Raw genomic sequence first — 27,808 nt, 5'->3', positions numbered from 1 at the left:
ATAAGAGAGCCGAAATCTAGGAATCATATATTCCTGGTTTTGAATAAAGCGCCTTCAATCACCGCCATGTTCAGTGACTTCGGATTCCGAATCGTATCACGTGACTGACGTTCGACACGACCTGCACGTGGTGAGCCAGATAACTAGCGTAAGCGCACATGTGTTTGTTTACGTTTTCCTTCTGGCTTATATGAGCACATTACCGTAAAATATTGTGTGTATCAAATATAGTAATGTGCGAGCATTATTTTCTTTGTAGATAGAGTCTGATGAGGTCGACCACATGTTTTGTTTATGAAAAATTGTTGATGTTTTCTCTTGGTTTCACAACTCTCGTTTTACTTCCGAGATTGTCGCGACGATGTTCGGAACAGTTCGGAATGATTCGGCATCTTTCGAGCCTATTTTTCACGTGTACACGTTTTTATAATTAAAGATACTTCCAGTGCTGCAACTTTATAAAAAGTGGTAAATTTAGAAAGTTTAAAACTCAGGCAGACGGAGAAAAATATGTATAACACTTAAACAGTTTTCACTATGACAAAAAGAGCGAAAGTTATAGACCATACAACTTTAATTGAACTGTAAGATTTTAATGGGTTTGCTAAAAGCCACAAATAAGTCGGACAAATGCTGTGTGACAGACCATTTTATTCCAACACTATTACACACCAACTTTACCACATAAATATCATAGTGTGGCCAACACTAACAATATATATATAATCTCAAGTTACAGAAGTTATATAGCACTTATATACCTAGCACTTAAAATATGCGTTAAGAGGACAAAATGTTGAAAGAGACCTGGCTCAATTGAAAACCTTTCTGGTGTTGTTCATTTCCAGCCAGTCTAAGTGTTTTTATCACTTTAAAATCTACAACAGAGAACTGTAAACGACATAAATTAGCTAGATTACTGAACAAACCAGTTTGGATCCATGCAGTAGAGAACTTTTAGAATTGAGATTGGGGTGACTTAATCTTGTGGACGAATTCTGAAGTTACTACCAGTTCAAAATTCTTATAAAACAATTGTCTATATATTTGTACCAGCGTTGAAAAACAATTAAGCACATTTGTGCATGTGCTTGATCAGATCAATAACACGACAGCTGTATCCGAATTCATTGTCATACCTGCAATACAAAAAGAAAAGAAAGATTTCAGAGCAAAGGAAGTTTTAAAAACACCAGATAGAGCTTTGAACACCAGATAGAGCTTTAATTTAGATTCAATTTCGGATCTATTAGACCAGACTAGAAATGTCTCCAGACAGTAATGCTAGGTTTCCACTAAGACATATCACTTACGCTAAGCATTTCATGGTAGAGGCACAAAAAATTCCTTTGATTTAAATGCATATTTCTACAATATGAGGATGATTTTCTTCCCACTACTGCTATGTTTCTTTTCAAATAAATTGAATTGTACCCATAAATTAATTCCTGGCATTAGGTTATCAAAATGTACTGAATTCAGAATATATGTTTTGCCCTTATTTTTCACCTGTAATTATCTGCAAAATCATTTTAAAAGATCATTTATGTCTTGTCAACTGTCAGAACATGCATACCAGGAGATCAATTTGACGAAGCTTTCGTTGAGTGCGATTCCAGCTTTAGCATCGAAGATGCTGCTCCTTTGATCTCCACAGAAGTCCTGTGACACCACATTATCCTCGGTGTAACCAAGGAAACCATTGAGTGGACCGTCAGAAGCCTCCTTGACAGCTGCTTTAATTTCATCGTAGCTAGCCTAGAAAATGGTAAAGCCTTTTGTTTAATTTCATTGTTATGCTATAAAATTGATATGAATGTAATTCTATGCTGTGATACCTCATAACTTACCACTTTATAAAGTTTCAACATATTCATCTTTCAACTGTACAGGCAAGCAAATGACAGTCGAGGTATAGAAGTGTAGTAGTTGCGTGAATACCTACTCAGAGCGCTAAAATTTGAGTGCAGTATTTTAAGGTACAGTAGTCCCCTCTAGTTTCATTGGCAGGGCGCAAATCAGGTAAATTAGTTAGTTAACAATGTCATATGATAAGGTGATTTAATAACAGGTAACAATGCCATATGATAAGGTTATCTAACAGGTAACAATGTCATATGATAAGGTGATCTAACAGGTAACAATGCCATATGATAAGGTGATCTAACAGGTAACAATGCCATATGATGAGGTGATGAAATAACAGGTAGCAATGTCATATGATAAGGTGATCTAATAACAGGTAACAATGCCATATGATAAGGTGATCTAATAACAGGTAACAATGTCATATGATAAGGTGATCTAGTAACAGGTAACAATGTCATATGATAAGGTGATGTAGTAACAGGTAACAATGCCATATGATGAGGTGATCTAACAGGTAACAATGCCATATGATAAGGTGATCTAACAGGTAACAATGCCATACGATAAGGTGATCTTACAGGTAAAATGCCATATGATGAGGTGATGAAATAACAGGTAGCAATGTCATATGATAAGGTGATCTAACAGGTAACAATGCCATATGATAAGGTGATGTAGTAACAGGTAACAATGCCATATGATAAGGTGATCTAATAACAGGTAACAATGCCATATGATAAGGTGATCTAGTAACAGGTAACAATGCCATATGATAAGGTGATCTAGTAACAGGTAACAATGTCATATGATAAGGTGATCTAACAGGTAACAATGCCATATGATAAGGTGATCTAACAGGTAACAATGTCATATGATAAGGTGATCTAACAGGTAACAATGCCATATGATAAGGTGATGAAATAACAGGTAACAATGCCATATGATAAGGTGATGTAGTAACAGGTAACAATGCCATATGATAAGGTGATCTAGTAACAGGTAACAATGCCATATGATAAGGTGATCTAGTAACAGGTAACAATGTCATATGATAAGGTGATGTAGTAACAGGTAACAATGCCATATGATAAGGTGATCTAATAACAGGTAACAATGTCATATGATAAGGTGATCTAATAACAGGTAACAATGTCATATGATAAGGTGACCTAACAGGTAACAATGTCATATGATAAGGTGATCTAACAGGTAAAATGCCATATGATGAGGTGATGAAATAACAGGTAGCAATGACATATGATAAGGTGATCTAATAACAGGTAACAATGTCATATGATAAGGTGATCTAACAGGTAACAATGCCATATGTAAGGTGATTTAACAGGTAACAATGTCATATGAGAAGGTGATCTAATAACAGTCAATAATGTCATATGATAAGGTTATCTAGTAACAGGTAACAATGCCATACGATGAGGTGATCTAGTGATCTATAACAGGTAACAATGCCATATGATAAGGTGATCTAATAACAGGTAACAATGTCATATGATGAGGTGATGAAATAACAGGTAACAATGTCATATGATGAGGTGATCTAACAGATAACAATGCCATATGATAAGGTGATCTAACAGGTAACAATGTCATATGATAGGTGATCTATACAGGTAACAATGCATATGATAGGTGATCTAGTAACAGGTAACAATGCCATATGATAAGGTGATCTAACAGGTAACAATGCCATATGATAAGGTGATCTAATAACAGGTAACAATGTCATATGATAAGGTGATCTAATAACAGGTAACAATGTCATATGATAAGGTGATCTAACAGGTAACAATGTCATATGATAAGGTGATCTAATAACAGGTAACAATGTCATATGATAAGGTGATCTAACAGGTAACAATGTCATATGATAAGGTGATCTAACAGGTAAAATGCCATATGATGAGGTGATGAAATAACAGGTAACAATGTCATATGATAAGGTGATCTAGTAACTAGTAACAATGTCATATGATAAGGTGATCTAACAGGTAACAATGCCATATGATAAGGTGATCTAATAACAGGTAACAATGCCATATGATGAGGTGATGAAATAACAGGTAACAATGTCATATGATTAGGTGATCTAACAGGTAACAATGCCATATGATAAGGTGATCTAACAGGTAACAATGCCATATGATAAGGTGATGTAGTAACAAGTAACAATGTCATATGATGAGGTGATCTAATAACAGGTAACAATGTCATATGATAAGGTGATCTAACAGGTAACGATGTCATATGATGAGGTGATGAAATAACAGGTAACAATGTCATATGATAAGGTGATCTAACAGGTAACAATGATAAGGTGATAACAGGTAACAATGTCATATGATAAGGTGATCTAGTAACAGGTAACAATGCCATATGATAAGGTGATCTAATAACAGGTAACAATGTCATATGATAAGGTGATCTAATAACAGGTAACAATGTCATATGATAAGGTGATCTAATAACAGGTAACAATGCCATATGATAAGGTGATCTAGTAACAGGTAACAATGCCATATGATAAGGTGATGAAATAACAGGTAACAATGCCATATGATAAGGTGATGTAGTAATCTAACAGGTAACAATGCCATATGATAAGGTGATCTAGTAACTAGTAACAATGTCATATGATAAGATGATGTAGTAACAGGTAACAATGTCATATGATAAGGTGATCTAATACGGTAACAATGTCATATGATAAGGTGATCTAATAACAGGTAACAATGTCATATGATAAGGTGATCTAGTAACAGGTAACAATGCCATATGATGAGGTGATCTAACAAGTAACAATGCCATATGATAAGGTGATCTAGTAACAGGTAACAATGCCATATGATAAGGTGATCTAACAGGTAACAATGTCATATGATAAGGTGATCTAATAACAGGTAACAATGTCATATGATGAGGTGATCTAACAGATAACAATGCCATATGATAAGGTGATCTAACAGGTAACAATGTCATATGATGAGGTGATCTAGTAACAGGTAACAATGTCATATGATAAGGTGATCTAGTAACTAGTAACAATGTCATATGATAAGGTGATCTAACAGGTAACAATGTCATATGATAAGGTGATCTAGTAACAGGTAACAATGCCATATGATAAGGTGATCTAATAAAAGGTAACAATGTCATATGATAAGGTGATCTAACAGGTAACAATGTCATATGATAAGGTGATCTAATAACAGGTAACAATGTCATATGATAAGATGATCTAATAACAGGTAACAATGTCTTTTGATAAGGTGATCTAACAAGTAACAATGCCATATGATAAGGTGATCTAACAGGTAAAATGCCATATGATAAGGTTATCTAACAGGTAACAATGTCATATGATAAGGTGATCTAATAACAGGTAACAATGTCATATGATAAGGTGATGTAGTAACAGGTAACAATGCCATATGATAAGGTGATCTAATAACAGGTAACAATGTCATATGATGAGGTGATGAAATAACAGGTAACAATGCCATATGATAAGGTGATCTAGTAACTAGTAACAATGTCATATGATAAGGTGATCTAACAGATAACAATGCGATATGATAAGGTGATCTAATAACAGGTAACAATGCCATATGATGAGGTGATGAAATAACAGGTAACAATGTCATATGATAAGGTGATCTAACAGGTAACAATGCCATATGATGAGGTGATGAAATAACAGGTAACAATGTCATATGATAAGGTGATCTAATAACAGGTAACAATGCCATATGATGAGGTGATGAAATAACAGGTAACAATGTCATATGATAAGGTGATCTAACAGGTAACAATGCCATATGATAAGGTGATCTAACAGGTAACAATGCCATATGATAAGGTGATGTAGTAACAGGTAACAATGTCATATGATAAGGTGATCTAATAACAGGTAACAATGTCATATGATAAGGTGATCTAACAGGTAACAATGTCATATGATAAGGTGATAGTACAGGTAACAATGTCATATGATGAGGTGATCTAACAGGTAACAATGTCATATGATAAGGTGATCTAGTAACAGGTAACAATGCCATATGATAAGGTGATCTAGTAACAGGTAACAATGTCATATGATAAGGTGATCTAAACAGGTAACAATGCCATATGATAAGGTGATCTAACAGGTAACAATGTCATATGATAAGGTGATCTAGTAACAGCTAACAATGTCATATGATAAGGTGATCTAATAACAGGTAACAATGTCATATGATAAGGTGATCTAATAACAGGTAACAATGTCATATGATAAGGTGATCTAATAACAGGTAACAATGCCATATGGTAAGGTGATCTAGTAACTAGTAACAATGTCATATGATAAGGTGATGTAGTAACAGGTAACAATGTCATATGATGAGGTGATCTAATAACAGGTAACAATGTCATATGATGAGGTGATCTAATAACAGGTAACAATGTCATATGATAAGGTGATCTAATAACAGGTAACAATGTCATATCATAAGGTGATCTAATAACAGGTAACAATGCCATATCATAAGGTGATCTAATAACAGGTAACAATGTCATATCATAAGGTGATCTAATAACAGGTAACAATGTCATATGATAAGGTGATCTAATAACAGTAACAATGCATATGATAGGTATCTAATAACAGTAACAATGTCATATGATGAGGTGATCTAATAACAGGTAACAATGCCATATGATAAGGTGATCTAACAGGTAACAATGTCATATGATAAAGTGATCTAATAACAGGTAACAATGTGTCATATGATAAGGTGATCTAGTAACTAGTAACAATGTCATATATGATAAGGTGATCTAATAACAGGTAACAATGCCATATGATGAGGTGATCTAATAACAGGTAACAATGTCATATGATGAGGTGATCTAATAACAGGTAACAATGCCATATGATAAGGTGATCTAGTAACAGGTAACAATGTCATATGATAAGGTGATCTAGTAACAGGTAACAATGTCATATGATAAGGTGATCTAGTAACAGGTAACAATGTCATATGATAAGGTGATCTAACAGGTAACAATGTCATATGATAAGGTGATCTATCAGTTAACAATGCCATATGATGAGGTGATCTATCAGTTAACAATGCCATATGATGAGGTGATCTAACAGGTAACAATGTCATATGATAAGGTGATCTAACAGGTAACAATGTCATATGATAAGGTGATCTATCAGTTAACAATGCCATATGATAAGGTGATCTAACAGGTAACAATGTCATATGATGAGATGATCTAACAGGTAACAATGTCATATGATGAGGTGATCTAACAGGTAACATCATATGATGGGGTGATGTAATAACAGAGATAATCAGTCAATCTAACATTAATGAATAATAATTTAAAAGCTTACACCCTTCTCCAGACAGCAGGTCAAATCAACAACAGACACGTCTGGCACAGGAACACGGAATGCCATACCAGTCAGTTTTCTGTCGGTATAAAACACTTAGTCAAAAATTTATAATAAAACATTCTTATTCATGATTAAATCAAGAAAAACACAAGTCTTAAGAATACTTGAACAAATTACCATATAAGATTCCATGCAGAAAGCTGCCTTTTTACCAAAACCTACCCATTCAGTGCTGGAATGACCTTTCCTACAGCTTTTGCAGCACCTGTGGAGGATGGAATGATGTTTTGGAAAGCTCCGCGACCACTTCGCCAGTCCTTTCCACTTGGTCCATCAACGGTCTTCTGTGTAGCGGTGATAGCATGGACAGTGGTCATTAAACCTTGCTTAATACCAAATTTATCATTGATAACCTTGGCGAGGGGAGCCAGGCAGTTTGTGGTACAGGAAGCATTGCTATAAAAATTAACAGGCAAATTCTGAAATAAAGCAACATCACTTCCGGAACTTGTATGATGTAATGGATGAGCAGGCACAAATGTCAAGGAGAATTTACAGCTTACAATTGAAATGGTGCAAGATAAAATCTTAACCACTTTTTATGTTCATGCCCTTGTAAAAATTACTTTAAGACACACAGCACATATCTGGGAACAACTTTTGTCATTTTCATTCCATGTAAGTGTCATCACAAGTAAGTGTCATTTCTAACAAAACTGTCTTATGTAGTTTCAAATAACCCAGAGGTGGAGGGTTAACGCAATAGAATGACAATATTATCTACTTAGACAACACAGCAGTGCCTTAGTATCAGGAATAGTATAATTCTCAAGCACTCAGGAACCAATCTCACCTTACGACATTCATGGTATTTTCGTATGATTCGTGGTTGACTCCCATCACAAACATCGGTGCATCAGCAGACGGGGCAGAAATGATGACCTTCTTGGCACCTCCTTTCATGTGAGCCTGTAACACAGTGATTCATACCTATACTGTATGTATTCCAATAAACACCCAAAGGTGTGAAATTGTTCAAAGACTTTAAAAGAACACATAATTTCAGACTTAAAAGTTTGTCAGGAAATCCATATTAAATGTACCTATACTTATTGTTTGTTTGATTAATTAACGTCCTTTTAACTGCCAGGGTCATGTAAGGACGGCCTCCCATGTATGCGGTGTGTTGCGTCTATGTGTTTGAGGTGCGTGTTGTGGTATATTTGTGTCGTATCTTTTTTTATAGTAAAACTGTTGCCCTTTTTATCGTGCTATATCACTGTAGCATGCATCCAATGACGTAAATTCATTTTTGAAACGTTAAAGATGCTCCACCGCCGACAGAGCATCAATGATATTCATCATTGAACAATAATTGGTGTTTAATTGTGTCTATTTATGCCTAATTAACACAAACAGTAATGTAAAATAATTTATTTCGCCTTTAAAATCAGTACTTTATTCCATATAGGATATAGTGCCACAGAATTTTTTCGGGATGCAATCAAATATTTTTCATATTTTTTGCATGAAATAAAATTAGAAGCTCAAACTTTTAATGGTGGTAATGGTGTAATGTTAGTAACTTTTGTAACTGAAGAAAAATAGTAAATCGTCTGCTTCTGTTTTTGATAGTGAACAAAATACAATTTGTCAGCGGTGGAGCATCTTTAAATAAATAAAAAGATTAATATGGGATTTCGAGATACCAAATAGATGTGGGTAAATACAATTTTTTGTCGATTAGTCCCACCTTGATCACAGGAAGGTGGGACTAATCAACATAACATTGTACTCACCCATGTCGTAATGGGATCTGGAAACCGCTGTATTGATCTAGAGGTTTAAAAATACACCCACTAGGAATATTAGCTTAGGTCACACTAGAAAGCTGATGAGTAGAAAATGACGCGGTTGATCTCTGCCTCAATTTCTAACTAAGACAATGTAATTAGGTCACAACTCTGAGTTCTCCCATATCACTGGCATTTTGCCACAAAATGTGAAATCCAATCAAGCATTAATTCCTGACATTACCTTGCAATTGGCGTGTTAGAGGCCATGTCAGTAACAAAGCCGCCATGATTTGTTTAACGTAAAAACTGGTATAATTTGCACACCAGTGTAATTTGCGCAGGTACTTTTTGGGGCTGAAAATCCTGAAAAAAATCTACTATCAGTATATTTTGCGCATCAAAAATCGATGTATGAAGGTGATAATTTCAATGCAAAATATTCCCCATAAATGCTTGACAACTTGCACAAAGAAGTGTTGTATTTAGAAGAAATAACATATTAAAACCGCATTGTGTTTGTTTTCTTTTATTGATCACCGTAACCTGAAACCGAAATATCTTGCAGATGTCCAAAACATCGACGGTCTGGTCCGCCGTACTCCGTGCACATGTCAATGTTTTGATATATTACACATGAAAACTAATCAGGAATATTTGAAAAGATTAGAATTTATTTACTTAAAATTGTCACAATAAGTAATTAGTGTGTTTGAGATCACTAACAATCAACAGCAATCAGCTAGCGGATACGTAGTTTAGCTTGCAACAATCACAGTGTGAGTAAACTCGCTACCTGTACGGTACCAGATCCAAGCTAATGGCTAATTGTATACATGTATAACAATACCGTTGAAAATGTCACTAACCTTGTAGCTTGTTAATTCTGCAGTAATAAAATTGCAAACCACGTATTGAAAGTCCTAAATATTGGTCAGTTTAGGCATCTTATAAATCCCACGTGTGTTTTGACTTTTTGCACACGGCCTGCAGTCCGCGGTTCCCTAGTAAGGAGCATTGCTAGATTTACTTTTGGAGTTTCATGTGCAATTTGACTAGAAATGTGAAGATTAATTATAATATCTAAAATGAAGACGTAATAGTACTTTAAGTGAATGTTGATGCACTATGAAGAATAAATTCTTTGATTTTAAGTAGATACAGATGCATTGTTGACGATATATAGATCACTTAAGCTAACTAGCCATTCATTCACAGCTCTATCAGCAAACCCAGACACTGGTGATCATGCACAGGTGGCTGGCTGGCACTAATGTTTGTGTATATACTCTCTCCCCTCAAAAAATACAGGTAAACTAGATTGACCCTGCCAAAGCCACTGATTGTGGCTGTCCCATTACACTACGAGGTGTGCAGGGTATACATCTCTTGCTGTCAGTAGAAACCATGCTCTCAGTCAGTCCTCATTGAATTCTTGGGGCAAATGGAAACAAGACATCGTGGTCATAACTTAACACTTTAATTATCCTTAGATAATCCACTTTAATAGGTGAGGCATTGTTTTTACAATCTTTAATACCTTTTATCATATAAATAGGTTACCATAAACAGAGCAGTACCTCGACATTCATAGATCGTCAGCCCCTCAGATTGGACAGATTTTTCCCCCGTAAAATTTTTAAATCGCCTCTATCAATGTATTTTGCGCACCCCCAACTTCATATTTTATTTTTGCACAGAAAAATTGTGCAAATTACACAAGTTTTTACGGTACACTTAACGCAGTGCATCATGGAGCATTTGTGTGAAGAGGTGTCACAGTGCATTTACTAGCCGAAAGTGTTATATAGTGGACGCAAACAGATGGCCTGTATCGCTCAACCTAATTACCTATATGCTATGTTAACAATGTCAAAACTACTCACCCTGTCGAAATGCCAAGTGTTTCAATAGGCGATCTTTTGTTATGTTCTAATAAAGACATGCAAGTGTGGGCTACATATATTCTCCCATATGTTCCAGACATTTCATATTACTACCATTACACTGAACTTGGCAAAAACACATCTGAAATTATAACAAAAGCATTTATACTGAACAACTTATTTTTGTTCATCCACGTGGCTTACTTACAGAAGCCTTCTCAGTTGTTGTGAAAACACCTGTGGACTCCACAACATAAGTAGCACCAGCAGAACCCCAAGGAATGGCAGTTGGAACACGTCTACAACAAAACAAATCTTTGGTATTTATACTGTATTGGTAATGTTGAATAATATCATCAGCAATTTATCACAGGATAATCCAAATAAGCTGCAATAAAAATAATATTACTACTGTATTCGCTGAAATTAGCATCCTACCCCCTATATAAGCCCATCACCTTTTCTGGAGAAGGAGTTAGTTGTATAAACCAACCTCTATCCCATGGTTTTAATGATGTTTACAAAACGTGCCCTCTAACATCAGCATTTTATTACATAAACTTGTGACCCTTTTACATGTGAATCACAACATAATAAAGAGTCTCAAAGATTAAAAGGCATATGCAGGTATACCGTAACAGATTAATGTCATGAGAGAAAGAGTTAAAAAATGGGTGACCTTTTTTCATCCACAACTACATTTTGGTTCCCTAATAAGCGTCCCCCATTGTTACAAATTTTTAATGCCCTGGACGCTAATCATTGCCAATACATGTATAGCTTTAACTGGATTGCATATGGATTCTGCTATATTAAATGTTGAAGTTTTCTGGGAATGATTAAATATCATCTTTCAACCAGCGACCAGTATTAAGTTCTAATGTAAACCAGCTACCAGTATTAAGTTCCAATGTATACCAGCGACCAGTATTAAGATCTAATGTAAAAGAGCGACCATTATTAAGTTCTAATGTAAAAGAGCGACCATTATTAAGTTCTAATGTAAACCAGCGACCATTATTAAGTTCTAATGTAAACCAGCGACCGGTATTAACTTCTAATGTAAACCAGCGACCATTATTAAGTTCTAATGTAAACCAGCGACCATTATTAAGATCTAATGTAAACCAGCGACCGGTATTAACTTCTAATGTAAACCAGCGACCATTATTAAGTTCTAATGTAAACCAGCGACCATTATTAAGTTCTAATGTAAACCAGCGACCAGTATTAAGTTCTAATGTAAACCAGCGACCAGTATTAAGTTCTAATGTAAACCAGCGACCATTATTAAGTTCTAATGTAAACCAGCAGCTACCAGTATTAAGTTCTAATGTAAACAGCGACCAGTATTAAGTTCTAATGTAAAAGAGCGACCAGTATATAAGTTCTAATGTAAACCAGCGACCAGTATTAAGTTCTAATGTAAACCAGCGACCATATTAAGTTCTAATGTAAACCAGCGCTTTCTGTAACCAGTTCAACGCAGTATTAAGTTCTAATGTAAACCAGCGACCAGTATTAAGTTCTAATGTAAACCAGCGACCATATTTAAGTTCTAATGTAAACCAGCGACCAGTATTAAGTTCTAATGTAAACCAGCGACCATTATTAAGTTCTAATGTAAACCAGCGACCATTATTAAGTTCGAATGTAAACCAGCGACCATTATTAAGTTCTAATGTAAACCAGCGACCATTATTAAGTTCTAATGTAAACCAGCAACCATTATTAAGTTCTAATGTAAACCAGCAACCATTATTAAGTTCTAATGTAAACCAGCAACCATTATTAAGTTCTAATGTAAACCAGCGACCAGTATTAAGTTCTAATGTAAACCAGCAACCATTATTAAGTTCTAATGTAAACCAGCAACCATTATTAAGTTCTAATGTAAACCAGCAACCATTATTAAGTTCAAATGTAAACCAGCGACCAGTATTAAGTTCAAATGTAAACCAGCAACCAGTATTAAGTTCTAATGTAAACCAGCGACCAGTATTAAGTTCTAATGTAAACCAGCGACCAGTATTAAGTTCTAATGTAAACCAGCGACCAGTATCGAGTTCAAATGTAAACCAGCGACCAGTATTAAGTTCAAATGTAAACCAGCGATCAGTATCGAGTTTTAATGTAAACCAGCGACCAGTATTAAGCGGGTTGGGTAAACCAAAATGTAATTGTAATTAATTGCAATTAATAATTACATTTTTTCAAGTAATTGAAAGTAATTTGTAATTAAGAAATATTTCAATTACATGTAATTGTAATTGTAAATTAATTACATTATAAAAATGTGTAATTAACAATTACATTTCAATTACTTTTCAATTACATTTATATATTTACTAATGTCTAAATAATTATCAAGATTAATGAATGTATGACATTTATTTGGCTATGTAGAAATTTAAACAGGTAACATATGTGAGACAGTAACCATAGTATACAGTATAGTATAGGTACCTGTTTTACCTGTAGTTTACCCCTCAAGCAATATACATGCTAGGTGTGAGGTGTGAAGTTGTGAACACAAAGCCTGTGATTACAACTCACAAAGGTCTTGCTTATATAACACCTGTTGATCACCTAATTAGCAAATCTAATGAAGGCAAAAATATAGATGATAGCTCAGATTTGTCTACACTGCCCCTGCCAAGAAAATTATAAATAACAGAAGACTTTTTTTTTCTTCCCACTATATAAATAACACTGTTACGAAAGAGACACAACTGAGGTCTTAAATCCAATGAATTGTAGGCATCTACATTAGTGAAGATTGCACAGAGAATTATTTTGACCCATTAAAGTTCTGGAAAGATTATTCTTGCAGATTTCTAAATTCGTCTTTTTTAAGCTAGCAAGTACTTAGCTATACCAGCCACTTCAGCTCCAGTAGAGAGATTGTTTAGTGATAATTGCTGGCAAAGTATATTCCGACCAGACAGATACAGACTGTCTGATGATGATTTTGAGATGCTAATGATGATAAAAAGCAATAAAAAATATGAATACCTGGTACATAAAGCTGACGCATTTGACAATATTACTGCTAGGTCCAATAAAAAATGTACATGTAAAACAAATACACCCTACCAATACTCAATTGTAACTAGCGGTTTATGTGAAGTGAACATGTGTTCTATCAGAATTTACTGATATTGACTTATTATATCTGTATAACTGCTACAATGTATGAGTATACAAATGTGTATATGCAAGGATGTATATCTCACTTATAAATCCTTGGTATAAACATATAAAAATCATATTAAGAAAATGTAATGTGTAATTGTAATTAATTACTTTTTGAATGTAATTGTAATTGTAATTAATTACATTTACAAAACTGAGTAATTGTAATTGTAATTGTAATTGAGTTTTGACCAAGTAATTGTAATTGTAATTAATTACATTGCAATGTAATTGACCCCAACCCTGGTATTAAGTTCTAATGTAAACCAGCGACCAGTATCAAGTTCTAATGTAAAAGAGCGACCATTATTAAGTTCTAATGTAAACCAGCGACCAGTATTAAGTTCTAATGTAAACCAGCGACCAGTATCAAGTTCTAATGTAAACCAGCGACCAGTATTAAGTTCTAATGTAAACCAGCGACCATTATTAAGTTCTAATGTAAACCAGCTACCAGTATCAAGTTCTAATGTAAACCAGCGACCAGTATTAAGTTCTAATGTAAACCAGCGACCAGTATCAAGTTCTAATGTAAACCAGCGACCAGTATTAAGTTCTAATGTAAACCAGCGACCATTATTAAGTTCTAATGTAAACCAGCGACCAGTATTAAGTTCTAATGTAAACCAGCGACCAGTATTAAGTTCTAATGTAAACCAGCGACCAGTATTAAGTTCTAATGTAAACCAGCGACCAGTATTAAGTTCTAATGTAAACCAGCGACCAGTATCAAGTTCTAATGTAAAAGAGCGACCATTATTAAGTTCTAATGTAAACCAGCGACCAGTATCAAGTTCTAATGTAAACCAGCGACCAGTATCAAGTTCTAATGTAAACCCAGCGACCGGTATTAACTTCTAATGTAAAAGAGCTACCAGTATTAAGTTCCAATGTAAACCAGCGACCAGTATCAAGTTCTAATGTAAACCAGCGACCAGTATTAAGTTCTAATGTAAACCAGCGACCATTATTAAGTTCTAATGTAAACCAGCTACCAGTATTAAGTTCTAATGTAAACCAGCGACCAGTATCAAGTTCTAATGTAAACCAGCAACCATTATTAAGTTCTAATGTAAACCAGCAACCATTATTAAGTTCTAATGTAAACCAGCGACCAGTATTAAGTTCTAATGTAAACCAGCGACCAGTATCAAGTTCTAATGTAAAAGAGCGACCATTATTAAGTTCTAATGTAAACCAGCGACCAGTATTAAGTTCTAATGTAAACCAGCGACCAGTATCAAGTTCTAATGTAAACCAGCGACCAGTATTAAGTTCTAATGTAAACCAGCGACCATTATTAAGTTCTAATGTAAACCAGCTACCAGTATTAAGTTCTAATGTAAACCAGCGACCAGTATCAAGTTCTAATGTAAACCAGCGACCAGTATTAAGTTCTAATGTAAACCCAGCGACCATTATTAAGTTCTAATGTAAACCAGCGACCAGTATCAAGTTCTAATGTAAACCAGCGACCATTATTAAGTTCTAATGTAAACCAGCGACCATTATTAAGTTCTAATGTAAACCAGCGACCAGTATTAAGTTCTAATGTAAACCAGCAACCATTATTAAGTTCTAATGTAAACCAGCAACCAGTATTAAGTTCTAATGTAAACCAGCAACCATTATTAAGTTCTAATGTAAACCAGCGACCAGTATCAAGTTCTAATGTAAACCAGCGACCAGTATTAAGTTCTAATGTAAACCAGCGACCATTATTAAGTTCTAATGTAAACCAGCGACCAGTATTAAGTTCTAATGTAAACCAGCGACCAGTATTAAGTTCTAATGTAAACCAGCGACCAGTATTAAGTTCTAATGTAAACCAGCGACCAGTATTAAGTTCTAATGTAAACCAGCGACCAGTATCAAGTTCTAATGTAAAAGAGCGACCATTATTAAGTTCTAATGTAAACCAGCGACCAGTATCAAGTTCTAATGTAAACCAGCGACCAGTATCAAGTTCTAATGTAAACCAGCGACCGGTATTAACTTCTAATGTAAAAGAGCTACCAGTATTAAGTTCCAATGTAAACCAGCGACCAGTATCAAGTTCTAATGTAAACCAGCGACCAGTATTAAGTTCTAATGTAAACCAGCGACCATTATTAAGTTCTAATGTAAACCAGCTACCAGTATTAAGTTCTAATGTAAACCAGCGACCAGTATCAAGTTCTAATGTAAACCAGCAACCATTATTAAGTTCTAATGTAAACCAGCAACCATTATTAAGTTCTAATGTAAACCAGCGACCAGTATTAAGTTCTAATGTAAACCAGCGACCAGTATCAAGTTCTAATGTAAAAGAGCGACCATTATTAAGTTCTAATGTAAACCAGCGACCAGTATTAAGTTCTAATGTAAACCAGCGACCAGTATCAAGTTCTAATGTAAACCAGCGACCAGTATTAAGTTCTAATGTAAACCAGCGACCATTATTAAGTTCTAATGTAAACCAGCTACCAGTATTAAGTTCTAATGTAAACCAGCGACCAGTATCAAGTTCTAATGTAAACCAGCGACCAGTATTAAGTTCTAATGTAAACCAGCGACCATTATTAAGTTCTAATGTAAACCAGCGACCAGTATCAAGTTCTAATGTAAACCAGCGACCATTATTAAGTTCTAATGTAAACCAGCAACCATTATTAAGTTCAAATGTAAACCAGCGACCAGTATTAAGTTCTAATGTAAACCAGCGACCAGTATCAAGTTCTAATGTAAACCAGCGACCAGTATTAAGTTCTAATGTAAACCAGCGACCATTATTAAGTTCAAATGTAAACCAGCGACCAGTATTAAGTTCAAATGTAAACCAGCAACCATTATTAAGTTCTAATGTAAACCAGCAACCATTATTAAGTTCAAATGTAAACCAGCGACCAGTATTAAGTTCTAATGTAAACCAGCGACCAGTATCAAGTTCTAATGTAAAAGAGCGACCAGTATTAAGTTCAAATGTAAACCAGCGATCAGTATTGAGTTTTAATGCACTATATTTTAATTTGTCACAATTAAGTTGATCTTTAAAATTACTCACTCTCCAAAGACAGCAATTTTTTTCCCGTTAACAACGAGCTTTCCATCAGCCTGTTCCACAGGGAATGGGCAACGGTTGTGTGTTGAATCATACTTCAGCATATAAACCTGTAAGGATATGTAAATAACATTTAAATAACAAATAATATGAAATCACATAGGCATGGGGAAAAATCCACTAATAACGTATCACCCCAACCATCTTAAATGATATAAATCCCCATTCCTAAGGTGCTATGAGTGATATCTCGCCATAACTTTCAGATAAATCATTTATAGGAATATGGACAAATTGATCCCATTTGACCACACCCCTCGGGCTCCTATGGGGTCAGTCAAACCAGTTGTAGAATTTTGAACACTCAATCCTTAAATAAGGATGCTTTACGCAAAATACGAAAGATGTCCATTAATCATTCAAACAATTTGGTAATATTGACCCCATTTGGGAAATGAGTTTAAATATTGTCTGGACAAAAATTACTAGGCTTTGCTATTTTGTTCATTGTATTTCCTTTTATTTATGACAACTTACCATGTATTCCAAATCAATGAAGGGATCATTGATTGCCACAACCTCAACACCTTTAGTCAGGGCAGAGCGCAACACAAGACGACCAATGCGGCCAAATCTGTAAGCATATCAAATAAAGTCAATTTGTTATAAAACATCTCATCAGTATTACAAATTTTGCTTTGTAATATAAAATTGCTGCATGAGGATCAAATATGTACTATCATATGATCAATGAGGATATCAAGGCTACTCATTTGATTGAAAAACGTATATAAAATACATAATAACAAGATCTAATTGTGATGGGTGTCGTCACATAAAGTTCCCCCAATCTCCACAGAGCCTAATTTGACAAGAGTGACCTCCCCTAAATGATGATGTGGCATTGATTTACCGGTAAATATATTTTATTTCGCAGAAGCAAAATACTTTTTGAAAAGTCACATCATTTAAAGTTAATATAGGCAGTAAGCACAGCAATGTCTATAATCATATTTGCACTTTATACATTTAAAATATGAATCAATCTACATGTTGACAAAAATTTGTCTTTTATTTTCAAAATGGCAGCCGTGGTCTGAGGGTCAGGATCATCTCAGGATCATTCATTTTATATAGTGTTATATCAATGGAAACAATATCATTTATGTCAGAAAAATTCAACAAAAATAAAAGTGGATCTAAAATGGTTCCCTGCTGAACTCCAAGAAAAAGGTAGAAATTTGAAACAGTCAGATTTTCTTTTTTTTTGCATAATTATGGTATTTGTTTACTTTAACAAGAGGCCCATGGGCCTTAACGGTCACCTGAGTTAGAATATATAATGAAACAAATAATGAAACAAATTAAAGACATACAAACACTATATGCTGGGCCTTGAAGTTGGTCAGTGATTTATAAATTTGACTTTTTAGACTATGAAGAGTATTTGCTTCCATCAAACCTGTGAACTTAGAGGTATTTTTTGAAATTTTAATCATTTTGACCCTGTTTGGTCCTGCCCCTCTGGTCCCCCAGGGGGTCATCGAGGACGGATATGGATGTTAAAATGCTATATCTTAGGCTAATAATTCTAATCAAGTTTGACTAATTTCTTACGAAAATTGGGCAAATAATGTTCACAAATATGTTTTTCCTATATAAACTCAAGTAAACTTGACCCCTCCCCAGGGGGTAATGTGAGACCCCAAGGTCATGATATAATTCACAATTTTTATAAAACACCTTAAGACCTTTCCATCTATAAGTAATTGATTCTACTATATCCAGAATTTGAGAAGATTTTTGAAGTTTTAGCCTATTACAGTGTTCCCGATCACGCAGAAACGTGCGTGAATCACGTATAATCTGTTTTATTGCACGCGTAAATTTGACAACCTGTACGTGCATGCACGCTTAAATATTTTCCATTATTTGGTGATAAGTGTTTCTATTATCTCTGATTTTGGTTGAAGAAATCGTAAGTGTGTCAAAACGTGTTTTATGATACCGGAAGTAATCCTTTCAGTAAACATTAACTGCAGCGCACCAAGCGGCAGATGTGTTAACTACTTATCTGTGTTGTCCTATGATAAAATCCGAGACCATACCCATAACCATCGGTAGTCTCGGGACTGATCCTTACATCGCTCAAAGAACATGTGTTACGGGAAGCAATTTACGATACAAATTTTAATCGTGCGATAACAACTAGAGTTGTGTATGTCCAGCATCATCATAGAGTATGAAAACGAACTTCAAATCCACATGGTTCTTTGAACAAGAAAATTGTTTGTTGCAGAAATCGGCTATAAGACAGCGATACATTTTACCAGCGACATGTTTTATCTAAGTCATGCCTTTTAGGATCGGCACATTCACGGACTGGTAGGGTGACAAATCTGTAGATCTATACAAAATATTTTGAAAATTGCTTTTCAAAATGAATTTATAAATTAATTGCAATGTAAGATGGACTTTATGCATATTGAGAACATGATTTCTAAATGAAAAAAAATTGACACAACACGGCAAACTTTTACCATACGTCGTCTGTTCATATTTTATCTGATTGCATAACTTGCAGACAAATTTAAGAAGCAGCAATAATGTTCAAAATAAATCAAACGAGATATATATCTAACGCTGTTTTTAACTTGTTTTTTTCCTTTGGCGAAATCTACATTACTTTGTCTTTATTTTCTATCAAAGAATACACATGGGGAAAATGTGCAAATATAGTGTACCCCTTAAATATGGCACTATACCCCCATTTTGCAAGCTATGGGGGTACAAAAACCCCCATTTGAAAAAATGACCGGGAACACTGCTATTAGACCCTTTTTTAGCCCCGCCCCTCTGCCCCCAGGGGGTCGGCCAGGACCAATGTGGATATGATATTACAATGCTATCTCAGGCTAATAATACTAACCAAGTTTGACTCATTTCCTATGAAAATTGAGCAAAAAATGCTCATTAATGTGTTTTTCCATTATAAACTATTGTAAACTTGACCCCCTCCCCAAGGGGAAACAGGAGATCCCAGGGTCATATTATTTTCAATTTTTATAAACAAACTTTAAAACCTTTTCATCTATAAAGTGTCTTTGATTATACCATTTTCAGAATTTTAAAAGAATATTTTTGAAGTTTTAGCCTATTTGACCTTTTTTGGCCCTGCCCCACTGCCCCCAGGGGGTTGGCCTGGACCAATATGGATATGATATCAAAATGCTATCTCAGGCTAACAATTCTAACCAAGTTTGACTTGTTTCTAATGAAAATTGAGCAAAACATGCTCATAAATGTGTTTTCCCTATATAAACTATAGTAAACTTGACCCCCTCCCCAGGGGGAAACGCGAGACCCCAGGGTCATATAATTCACAATTTTTGTAAATGACCTAAGACCTTTCTATTTATGAAAAGTATTTGATTCTACCATTTCCAGAATTTCAGAAGAAGATTTTTGAAATTTTACTCAATTTTACCCCTTTTGGCCCCTCCCACAGCCCCCTGGGGGGTGGGGACCACATAATTCACAATTTTGATTGGCCTTATGCCTTAGAAGGTTTGTGCACAATTTCATTGAAATTGCTTCAGCAGTTTCGGAGAAGAAGTCGAAAATGTAAATTGTTTACGGACATACGACGCAAGACGGACGACGACGGACAAAAGGCGATTAGAATAGGTCACTTGAGACTTCGTCTCAGGTGACCTAAAAATTTATAATCGGATTTAAACTACATATTGAAACTGATTCCAAGCAAATCGGACCAGTAGTTAAATATCTATAAGCAGTTCATTTTTGAACAATGAAAGGCTGTGGCAACCATCTTGGATGCTGGTTGGAAAAAATGAAACTGGTCGACACATCTGCAGGTCACCAGAAACGACCTCGCAAAATGATCCCACTAATCTAAGTTTTCAAGAAAATGGTCGGACAAAGTCGCGACGGAAAGAGAAGAAGAAGAAGAAAATGAGCAAAAACACAATAAGTTCCCCACTCCGTTGGGAACTTAATAACAGGCTCAATTTACGAGCTTAAATCTACTGTCATTTACCTGACCATTTTGGTTCATGCTAAAACCCAATTTAAGATCTATACAGTATATCTTATTATTTATTTAATTCTTCAAGCTTAAAAACAACAAAGTGTTGTTATCATTCATTCACACAAATGCTGTGGGACTTTTTTAGCTGTGGTTGCTAATTAGGAGTTGTATTTTTGTGGGTCTTTTTGATCACTATTAAGTAGTAAGAATCAGCATGTACGTTAGCAAGTGTCTTGATTGTTCAGTTTTGTGAAAATTTAAATCTATTTGTAAAACTGCTACCTCAACACTTTCCGTACTGTTGCCGACATACTATTGTTGACTGCAGTCGACAGGATTTTACCTTTTCTTTTCCTCTTCCATAATTATATTTGATATTGTTATTTTGGTATCTCGAAACTCCCCTATTGGAGTATGGATTTGTTACTCAACAAAGCCTAAATTGTTAACCAGAGGGATCTTGGCGCCCACCAAAGAATGATCTATGTCTGACAATGGAAAGATGGATCTTTTCTCTACTTTTCAAACTTTTTCAAACATATACTACATATAAAATTTAAGAAAGATCCCCTCAGTGCTTTCTGAGAAATAACAGTAACTTCAACTATCAAAATCAAAGATGGCTGCCTGGCGGCCAATTTGTTGACCGATTGGTCCCAAAATGCTATATGAACAACTAGTGCCCTAGGGGAACCTACAAATAAAATTTGAGACAGATCTCTTCAGTACTTTCAGAGAAATAGCGAAAACAAACTTAAAATATCAAAATCCAAGATGGCTGCCAGGCGGCCACCTTATTGACAGATCAGTCCCAAAAAGCAATATGCAGAACAAGGTCCCTAGGGGAACCTACAAATGAAATTTGAGACAGATCCCTTCAGTACTTTGTGAGAAATAGCGATAACAAACTTTAAATATCAAAATCAAAGATGGCTGCCTGGCGGCCATCTTGTTGACCGATTGGTCCCAAAATGCAATATGCACAACTAAGGCCCTAGGGGAACCTAGATATATTTAATTTGAGAAAGATCCCTTCAGTACTTTCTGAGAAATAGCAATAACAAACTTTGAATATCGAAATCAAAGATGGCTGCCTGGCGGCCATCTTGTTGACCGATTGGTCCCAAAATGCTATATGCACAACTAGGGCCCTAGGGGAACCTACATATGAAATTTGAGACAGATCCCTTCAGTACTTTGTGAGAAATAACGATAACAAGAATTGTTAACGGACGACGGACCACGGACAAAAAGCGATTTGAATAGCCCACCATCTGTTGATGATGGGCTAAAAACTGAACTTTTCAATAAATCACACTTATTTAAATACCAAGAATTTTTTTTTAGATAAAGCATAATTTACTAAAATTTATGCATCAGAAGTGTTTGTTTCTTAGGAATAAGATGCAAATTTTCTCTAACTATTGCATCTGTTTTCAATACTTTCCGACAAGTAAATAAATCTAATTTTTGCATTTGTGTTATGTTTCATACCTAGGTAATAAAAGCAAACTGTGAAAATATTAAGCCAAATTAAAGTTAATTTCAAAGCAATTTTATCTGTTTTAGAACCAAATCCATGCATACTCCAATATGGGGGTTTTAAGATCCCAAAACAACGTGAGTAAAGTACTATTTACTGTTGATTAGTCCCACCTTCTGGTGATTATGACGTCATAATTTGACGTGATTTTTGTGACACCATAATCACCAAAAGGAGGGATTAATCGAAAGTAAATAGTACTTTACCCACGTCGTTTTGGGATCTCCAAACCGCCGTTTTAGGGTATAATACTCTAGTTTGCATAAACAAGTAAGTGGTTTTCCCAACCAGATATGTCACTACATAGACTTTTTTTAGTAATCCAGTGCATTAAATTGGTTAAACTTGGACAAGTAGTAATGAAGCAGCCTATCGTTGACTACTAAACCGTCGGCCATCTGGGCTTGACAAAGACCCTATAGATATCAAATGTCAGGTATTAGTAGTAGAAGATTGTTATTTGAATATCTTACCCATTGATTCCTACTTTGAGATCAGCCATGTTGGGTGTTTTGTTGAGGTGTGGTTAATGGTAATTCTGTCACAAAGCTGGAAGAAAAAAAAATTACATGTAATAAATCTACAACGATATGAAAGATTAAATCTCAGAAATTTCAAATATTTCAAAATTCAAGAACTGTATGTAACATGCAATGTATTCAAGTAAATTAGAAATAATTGTTAGGTGTGTCAGGTCAAGGTGTTTTGTCCAAACTTTACTACCATGAATTGAAACCATGCAGGTGCGCTTGGAGCATGCAGATCCTGTGCAAATTGACCATGTGCAAAAAAGTGCTATAGTCGGCTCATAAACAATAAAATATATTTCAAATGGGAAATTTGGATTTTATATCTTTTTCATGAGGAACATGAGGATGAATGGATGCGAGCAGAAACATATATACATATATATGTTTCTGATGTGAGTACCAAAAAATGCAACGACGTATTTTTAAAAAATCACTGGAAATTATCTTGGATGACAAAAATATTTCGTTTTGCCCATTCTTAAGGTTCGTCATTCAGTTTTCAATGTGTATGCTGATTTTGTGACCAGGTATGTTTCTTTTGTTTACATTTGTCCACTATACGTGTTGTTAGATTTGGCTATATAGTCAAATCTAGCTAATATAGCGAGATTTAGTCGGACCTGATAATATGAATGTTTTATTAATTTATGCATTATTTACTTTCATATTTGTATCAACTACTGTCTACAGGTTTCTCGTAAGCTCATAGGCTCCAGTATAACACGCTTTAGATCCTAATACTAGTGATACTACATACATCATAGGCATATGACCAACAACGGAATTAACATAACACAAATGTATATATATGACAGTGTGTTGAGTTTGCAAAGATGAAACAAGATACTTCTGAAGTATGTTATTTTTCACGTGCATTGTGTGTGTAATCACGTCAGCAGTTCACCTACGTGCCATTACTTATGTCCGACAAAAGACCTACAATGTCCTTGACATGTTAGTACAAGGTCGTGATGCAAATCCGAGACGGATGCGAGGGTTGCAGAAAAGTGCATGCGCTTTCTTAAGCCAAATCATTTTTGAATGGCATATAAAGCTTAAGGTTATTAAGCAATGTAAATTAAAACTTTCTTTTTCTTATTGCGGAAAACTGGAAACCTATAAAACATTAGAATAAGAAATTTATAACACGAACACATAGCGTGATTTTTTTTATAAAGCAACCAAGATCTTATTTTGGATGCTAATCCACCATAAATGCAACATAAGTATACAGTATTTAGAATATTATACAAATATTATTAGAGTGACAAATACTATCGTTAATTTCATGGAATAAGCAGTACTTTTCTGACATTTTATCTTTCAATGCGGAATGCACGCTCTTACCTTGTCCGCCGGTACTGGAATTAACAGTCAGGTGCGCGTGCGCAGAAGTTCCGAACGTAACCAGTAGTTCCGAATGAAAAGTTACCGTAATTTTCCTAATTTTAATCCTAACAATTCATTACAGTCAAGACACAGAAATCTACCTTCATTATCTAACCTGCATTTTATGCTTTAACGTTTCATCTCATCTTTTCACGATATTTCATGCAATTAGACGTATTTTCAATATATTAAAGGTATCAGGACATCTCGGCACTTGGGCTTGGAGTCACTTCGGCACTTTTCCGAGGTCACCTCGGCACTTTTGTCAGATATCTCGGCACTTGTCGGTTTGACATTTTGTCAACAGTATATAAAGTTTCACTTATAAGTCCTTGATATTTAAAATATTCCTTCTTATGTATATGCTTCTGTAGTTATACATGTTGACAGAATACGAACATAAATTGAAAAAAATACACATTTATATATAAGATTGATTACAATTTGCGGCACTTGTTTATTTTGAGTTACACAAAGGACGTACATGTATATGAGACTTATAAATCCTTGGTTCCACAAATATATGTAAATACATGTACAAGAATATTGAATAATTCTTAATTTTTTTATTCTAAGCAACGTTGTTTCATAAACACATACGTACCGTAGACTGGTACAATGATAATGTAGTTAAGGGTTCTCTGTTCATAATTCACTGCGTTTTATGTTTATATAAAGATTGTCAGTTGTCTCTCATATCATACAATAATTACGGCAATAAAATCTTTATAAACTAGCTGCCAGTGTTTAATGGTAAAAGATGCATGGAATGTATTATGCTGTCGACAGACTTTTGAAGCGTGTAGGAACTAAAAAAAATATTGTCTAAATCGCGATCCCGTAAGATTCAATTTCTTAATTTCAGCGTTTTTAAAATAAATAGAGTAGACTATTCATAACTGGAATATTTGCAGCATATTGATCATCGTATCGCTATAAGATTATCGTTTTTAGACATTTTAGAATGCATAACCCGATTGACCCGGCGGGTCATCAAAAATAAACCGATTTTCAGCACTAGGACCAAAGTGTCAAAAAGTTCACAAAAATTACTACAGATCAAGCCATTAGCGCAATTTTAATTACATCTCAGGGCATAAGACTCATATCAGGCCCCACATGACCCTTATTTTGACCCTTTCACCCGTTTTTTCAAGGGTTTTTTCAAGGGTGATCACCCGATTTGACCTCATCAGTGGTTGGCAATACTTAATAGTATGAAAAAATAATTGGTTTTCCATGTTTAAGTTTGCTCTAAACAATCAGCATAAACCTCACTCATGCATGAAAAAGTTGCGGAACCCGGATATACGTATGTATATATACATTTCACGGTCACGTACGCTCAGTGTGGACGTGCTGAATGTATAACACCTAGAACTATGACATCATGCGACTATTTATATCACCGATAATTACCAAATAGATATAATATACATGTAAATTCACGCATTTCTGACATTTGTCATTTTAGTTGCATTTACAACAAGAGTACTGCAGGGTAAGTAGTAGAATATTCCTCAGTTATTTTGCCCAAAAGTCAGTGTTTTTAAGAACATGGAGATCAATCTGTTTGCCTTCAAGTATATAATATACATGTACTCCTCTTGTTTAGTTTCAAAAAGAAAAGATTGTTTAAAAAATACCATTTTTTCAGATATTTGCTTAATTAATGTATATTTTGGATGGATTCCACGGCAAATAGAAAAATGTAACTATAAATCGGGATTATATTACTAACGTTAAAATTTCGTTGTTTTGTTGGGGCCAAAAATCTCCAAATCTTATATCATTCAGTATACTACTTCTGCGTTAATTAATATGCGATAAGAATAATCCTATCAATAAATAATTAATTTTCTCTTTATTTCTGACTTTCTGATTGGCTTATTCATTTTTTCATCCCACCATGAAAAAAAAAATCCGAGAATGGCGCGGAAACCCGACGTTATCGTGACGTCACAATAGAAACATTGACGTTTCGTATTGATTTGGAAAAAATAATCCATTTGAAAAAAAAAATCAATGGAATCGTACGTGTAAACCAAGGATTTATAAGTGAGAAGGATTCGTGACTGTCTCTTTACATGAACCGGGAATAAAAACCGTTTTTCTCAACAAATACTTGTCTTATCAAGTCAAACGAAACACCAATGTAAAGTTTATTTAATTTCACAACGTTTGTCATTTGCTTTAAGAACGGAAGATTTAAAGGATATGTCTTAAATTTTCGTTAAAGAAATACGACAGCTCATGAAATGACGGCCCGCTTCAGAAAGTAAGACGGTAACAGTTAACCCTCGCACCCGCAAGCTACATCGAAGGCTGCGCCGGCGGATATCAAAGGAAAAGCAGTCGTCGCCCAACGTCACAGTCAGTGCACAAACACAAAAGCGCCTGCCTTGGACTCCCCAAAACCCAGTGTGACTAATCCTTCTCATATACGTCCTTGCATCGGTCTATCCGTAATCGCTATGAAACTCGTACTTTCTCCATTCTAAATTTTATCCAAAGACGCATTTATCAAGCCTTATATACCAAACCATTCCGTGTACACTTTAAGAGGTCTAGTTTAAAAACGATACCTCTTAAACCTCTAAAAATGGTCTTAGGACACTCTGGTGGGTCCATGATTATATAATCTGTAACTAATTCTCAAATCCCTGTGGTACAGCAGAGATTTAAATAGGCCTATATATATCGTTAGCATTATCCTCGGTAACCCAGGCGATACACTATCGTTAGCATTATCCTCGGTAACCCAGGCGATACACTATCGTTAACGTTAGCATTAATAGGTTTTATGGTCACTCAGTTTTAAGCAAAAAATTGAATGAAGTTACCTTACTTTTATATTCAGTTGCATATTATGCGCTAAATGTGAATAAAAATAAACAAGGACGTAAATCCTTGAAATAAACAACCGAGTCCAACATTCGTTTCAAAATAAAACGAACACAGATACAGCTGTATAATGCAAAAAAAATTGTCTCGCCAAATCTCTCTTACCTTACAGAATTAAGGTTACAATGGATCGTCATGTTATCTGATATCAATATTATTTCGTTTCGCACAAAATGTAAATGTTACGTACGTTCGGGAGTT

The 27,808-nt window shown here is 34.9% G+C and overlaps 1 protein-coding gene across 1 annotated transcript; it reads right to left on the bottom strand.

Annotated features, from left to right (window-relative positions):
• Positions 1-634: 634 nt before the first annotated feature.
• LOC138316273 (glyceraldehyde-3-phosphate dehydrogenase-like) lies at positions 635-24,743 on the bottom strand. Its single transcript, XM_069257902.1, has 10 exons — positions 24,662-24,743; positions 23,258-23,333; positions 17,728-17,824; positions 17,194-17,300; positions 11,164-11,254; positions 8,130-8,245; positions 7,499-7,732; positions 7,274-7,352; positions 1,577-1,758; positions 635-1,139 (listed from the first exon to the last, which is right to left on the bottom strand). The coding sequence occupies exons 2-10, from the start codon at positions 23,284-23,286 to the stop codon at positions 1,070-1,072; spliced, it is 1,005 nt and encodes a 334-aa protein (XP_069114003.1). The 5' UTR covers positions 23,287-23,333; positions 24,662-24,743; the 3' UTR covers positions 635-1,069.
• Between the last annotated feature and the right edge of the window lie 3,065 nt (positions 24,744-27,808).

The sequence above is a fragment of the Argopecten irradians genome, chromosome 1 (genome assembly GCF_041381155.1).
Source record: "Argopecten irradians isolate NY chromosome 1, Ai_NY, whole genome shotgun sequence".
Taxonomy (NCBI): domain Eukaryota; kingdom Metazoa; phylum Mollusca; class Bivalvia; order Pectinida; family Pectinidae; genus Argopecten; species Argopecten irradians.
This window is presented reverse-complemented; position numbering and strand designations above follow the sequence as displayed.

Bases quoted from the DNA above. Each gene is read 5' to 3' on its own strand.
- LOC138316273 (XM_069257902.1), bottom strand. From the start codon at position 23,286: ATGGCTGATCTCAAAGTAGGAATCAATGG. The intron at 8,246-11,163 runs GTAAGTAAGCCA...ACTGTGTTACAG, and splicing joins CAACAACTGAGAAGGCTTCT to GCTCACATGAAAGGAGGTGC. The intron at 1,140-1,576 runs GTATGCATGTTC...TTTGTATTGCAG, and splicing joins TTCGTCAAATTGATCTCCTG to GTATGACAATGAATTCGGAT.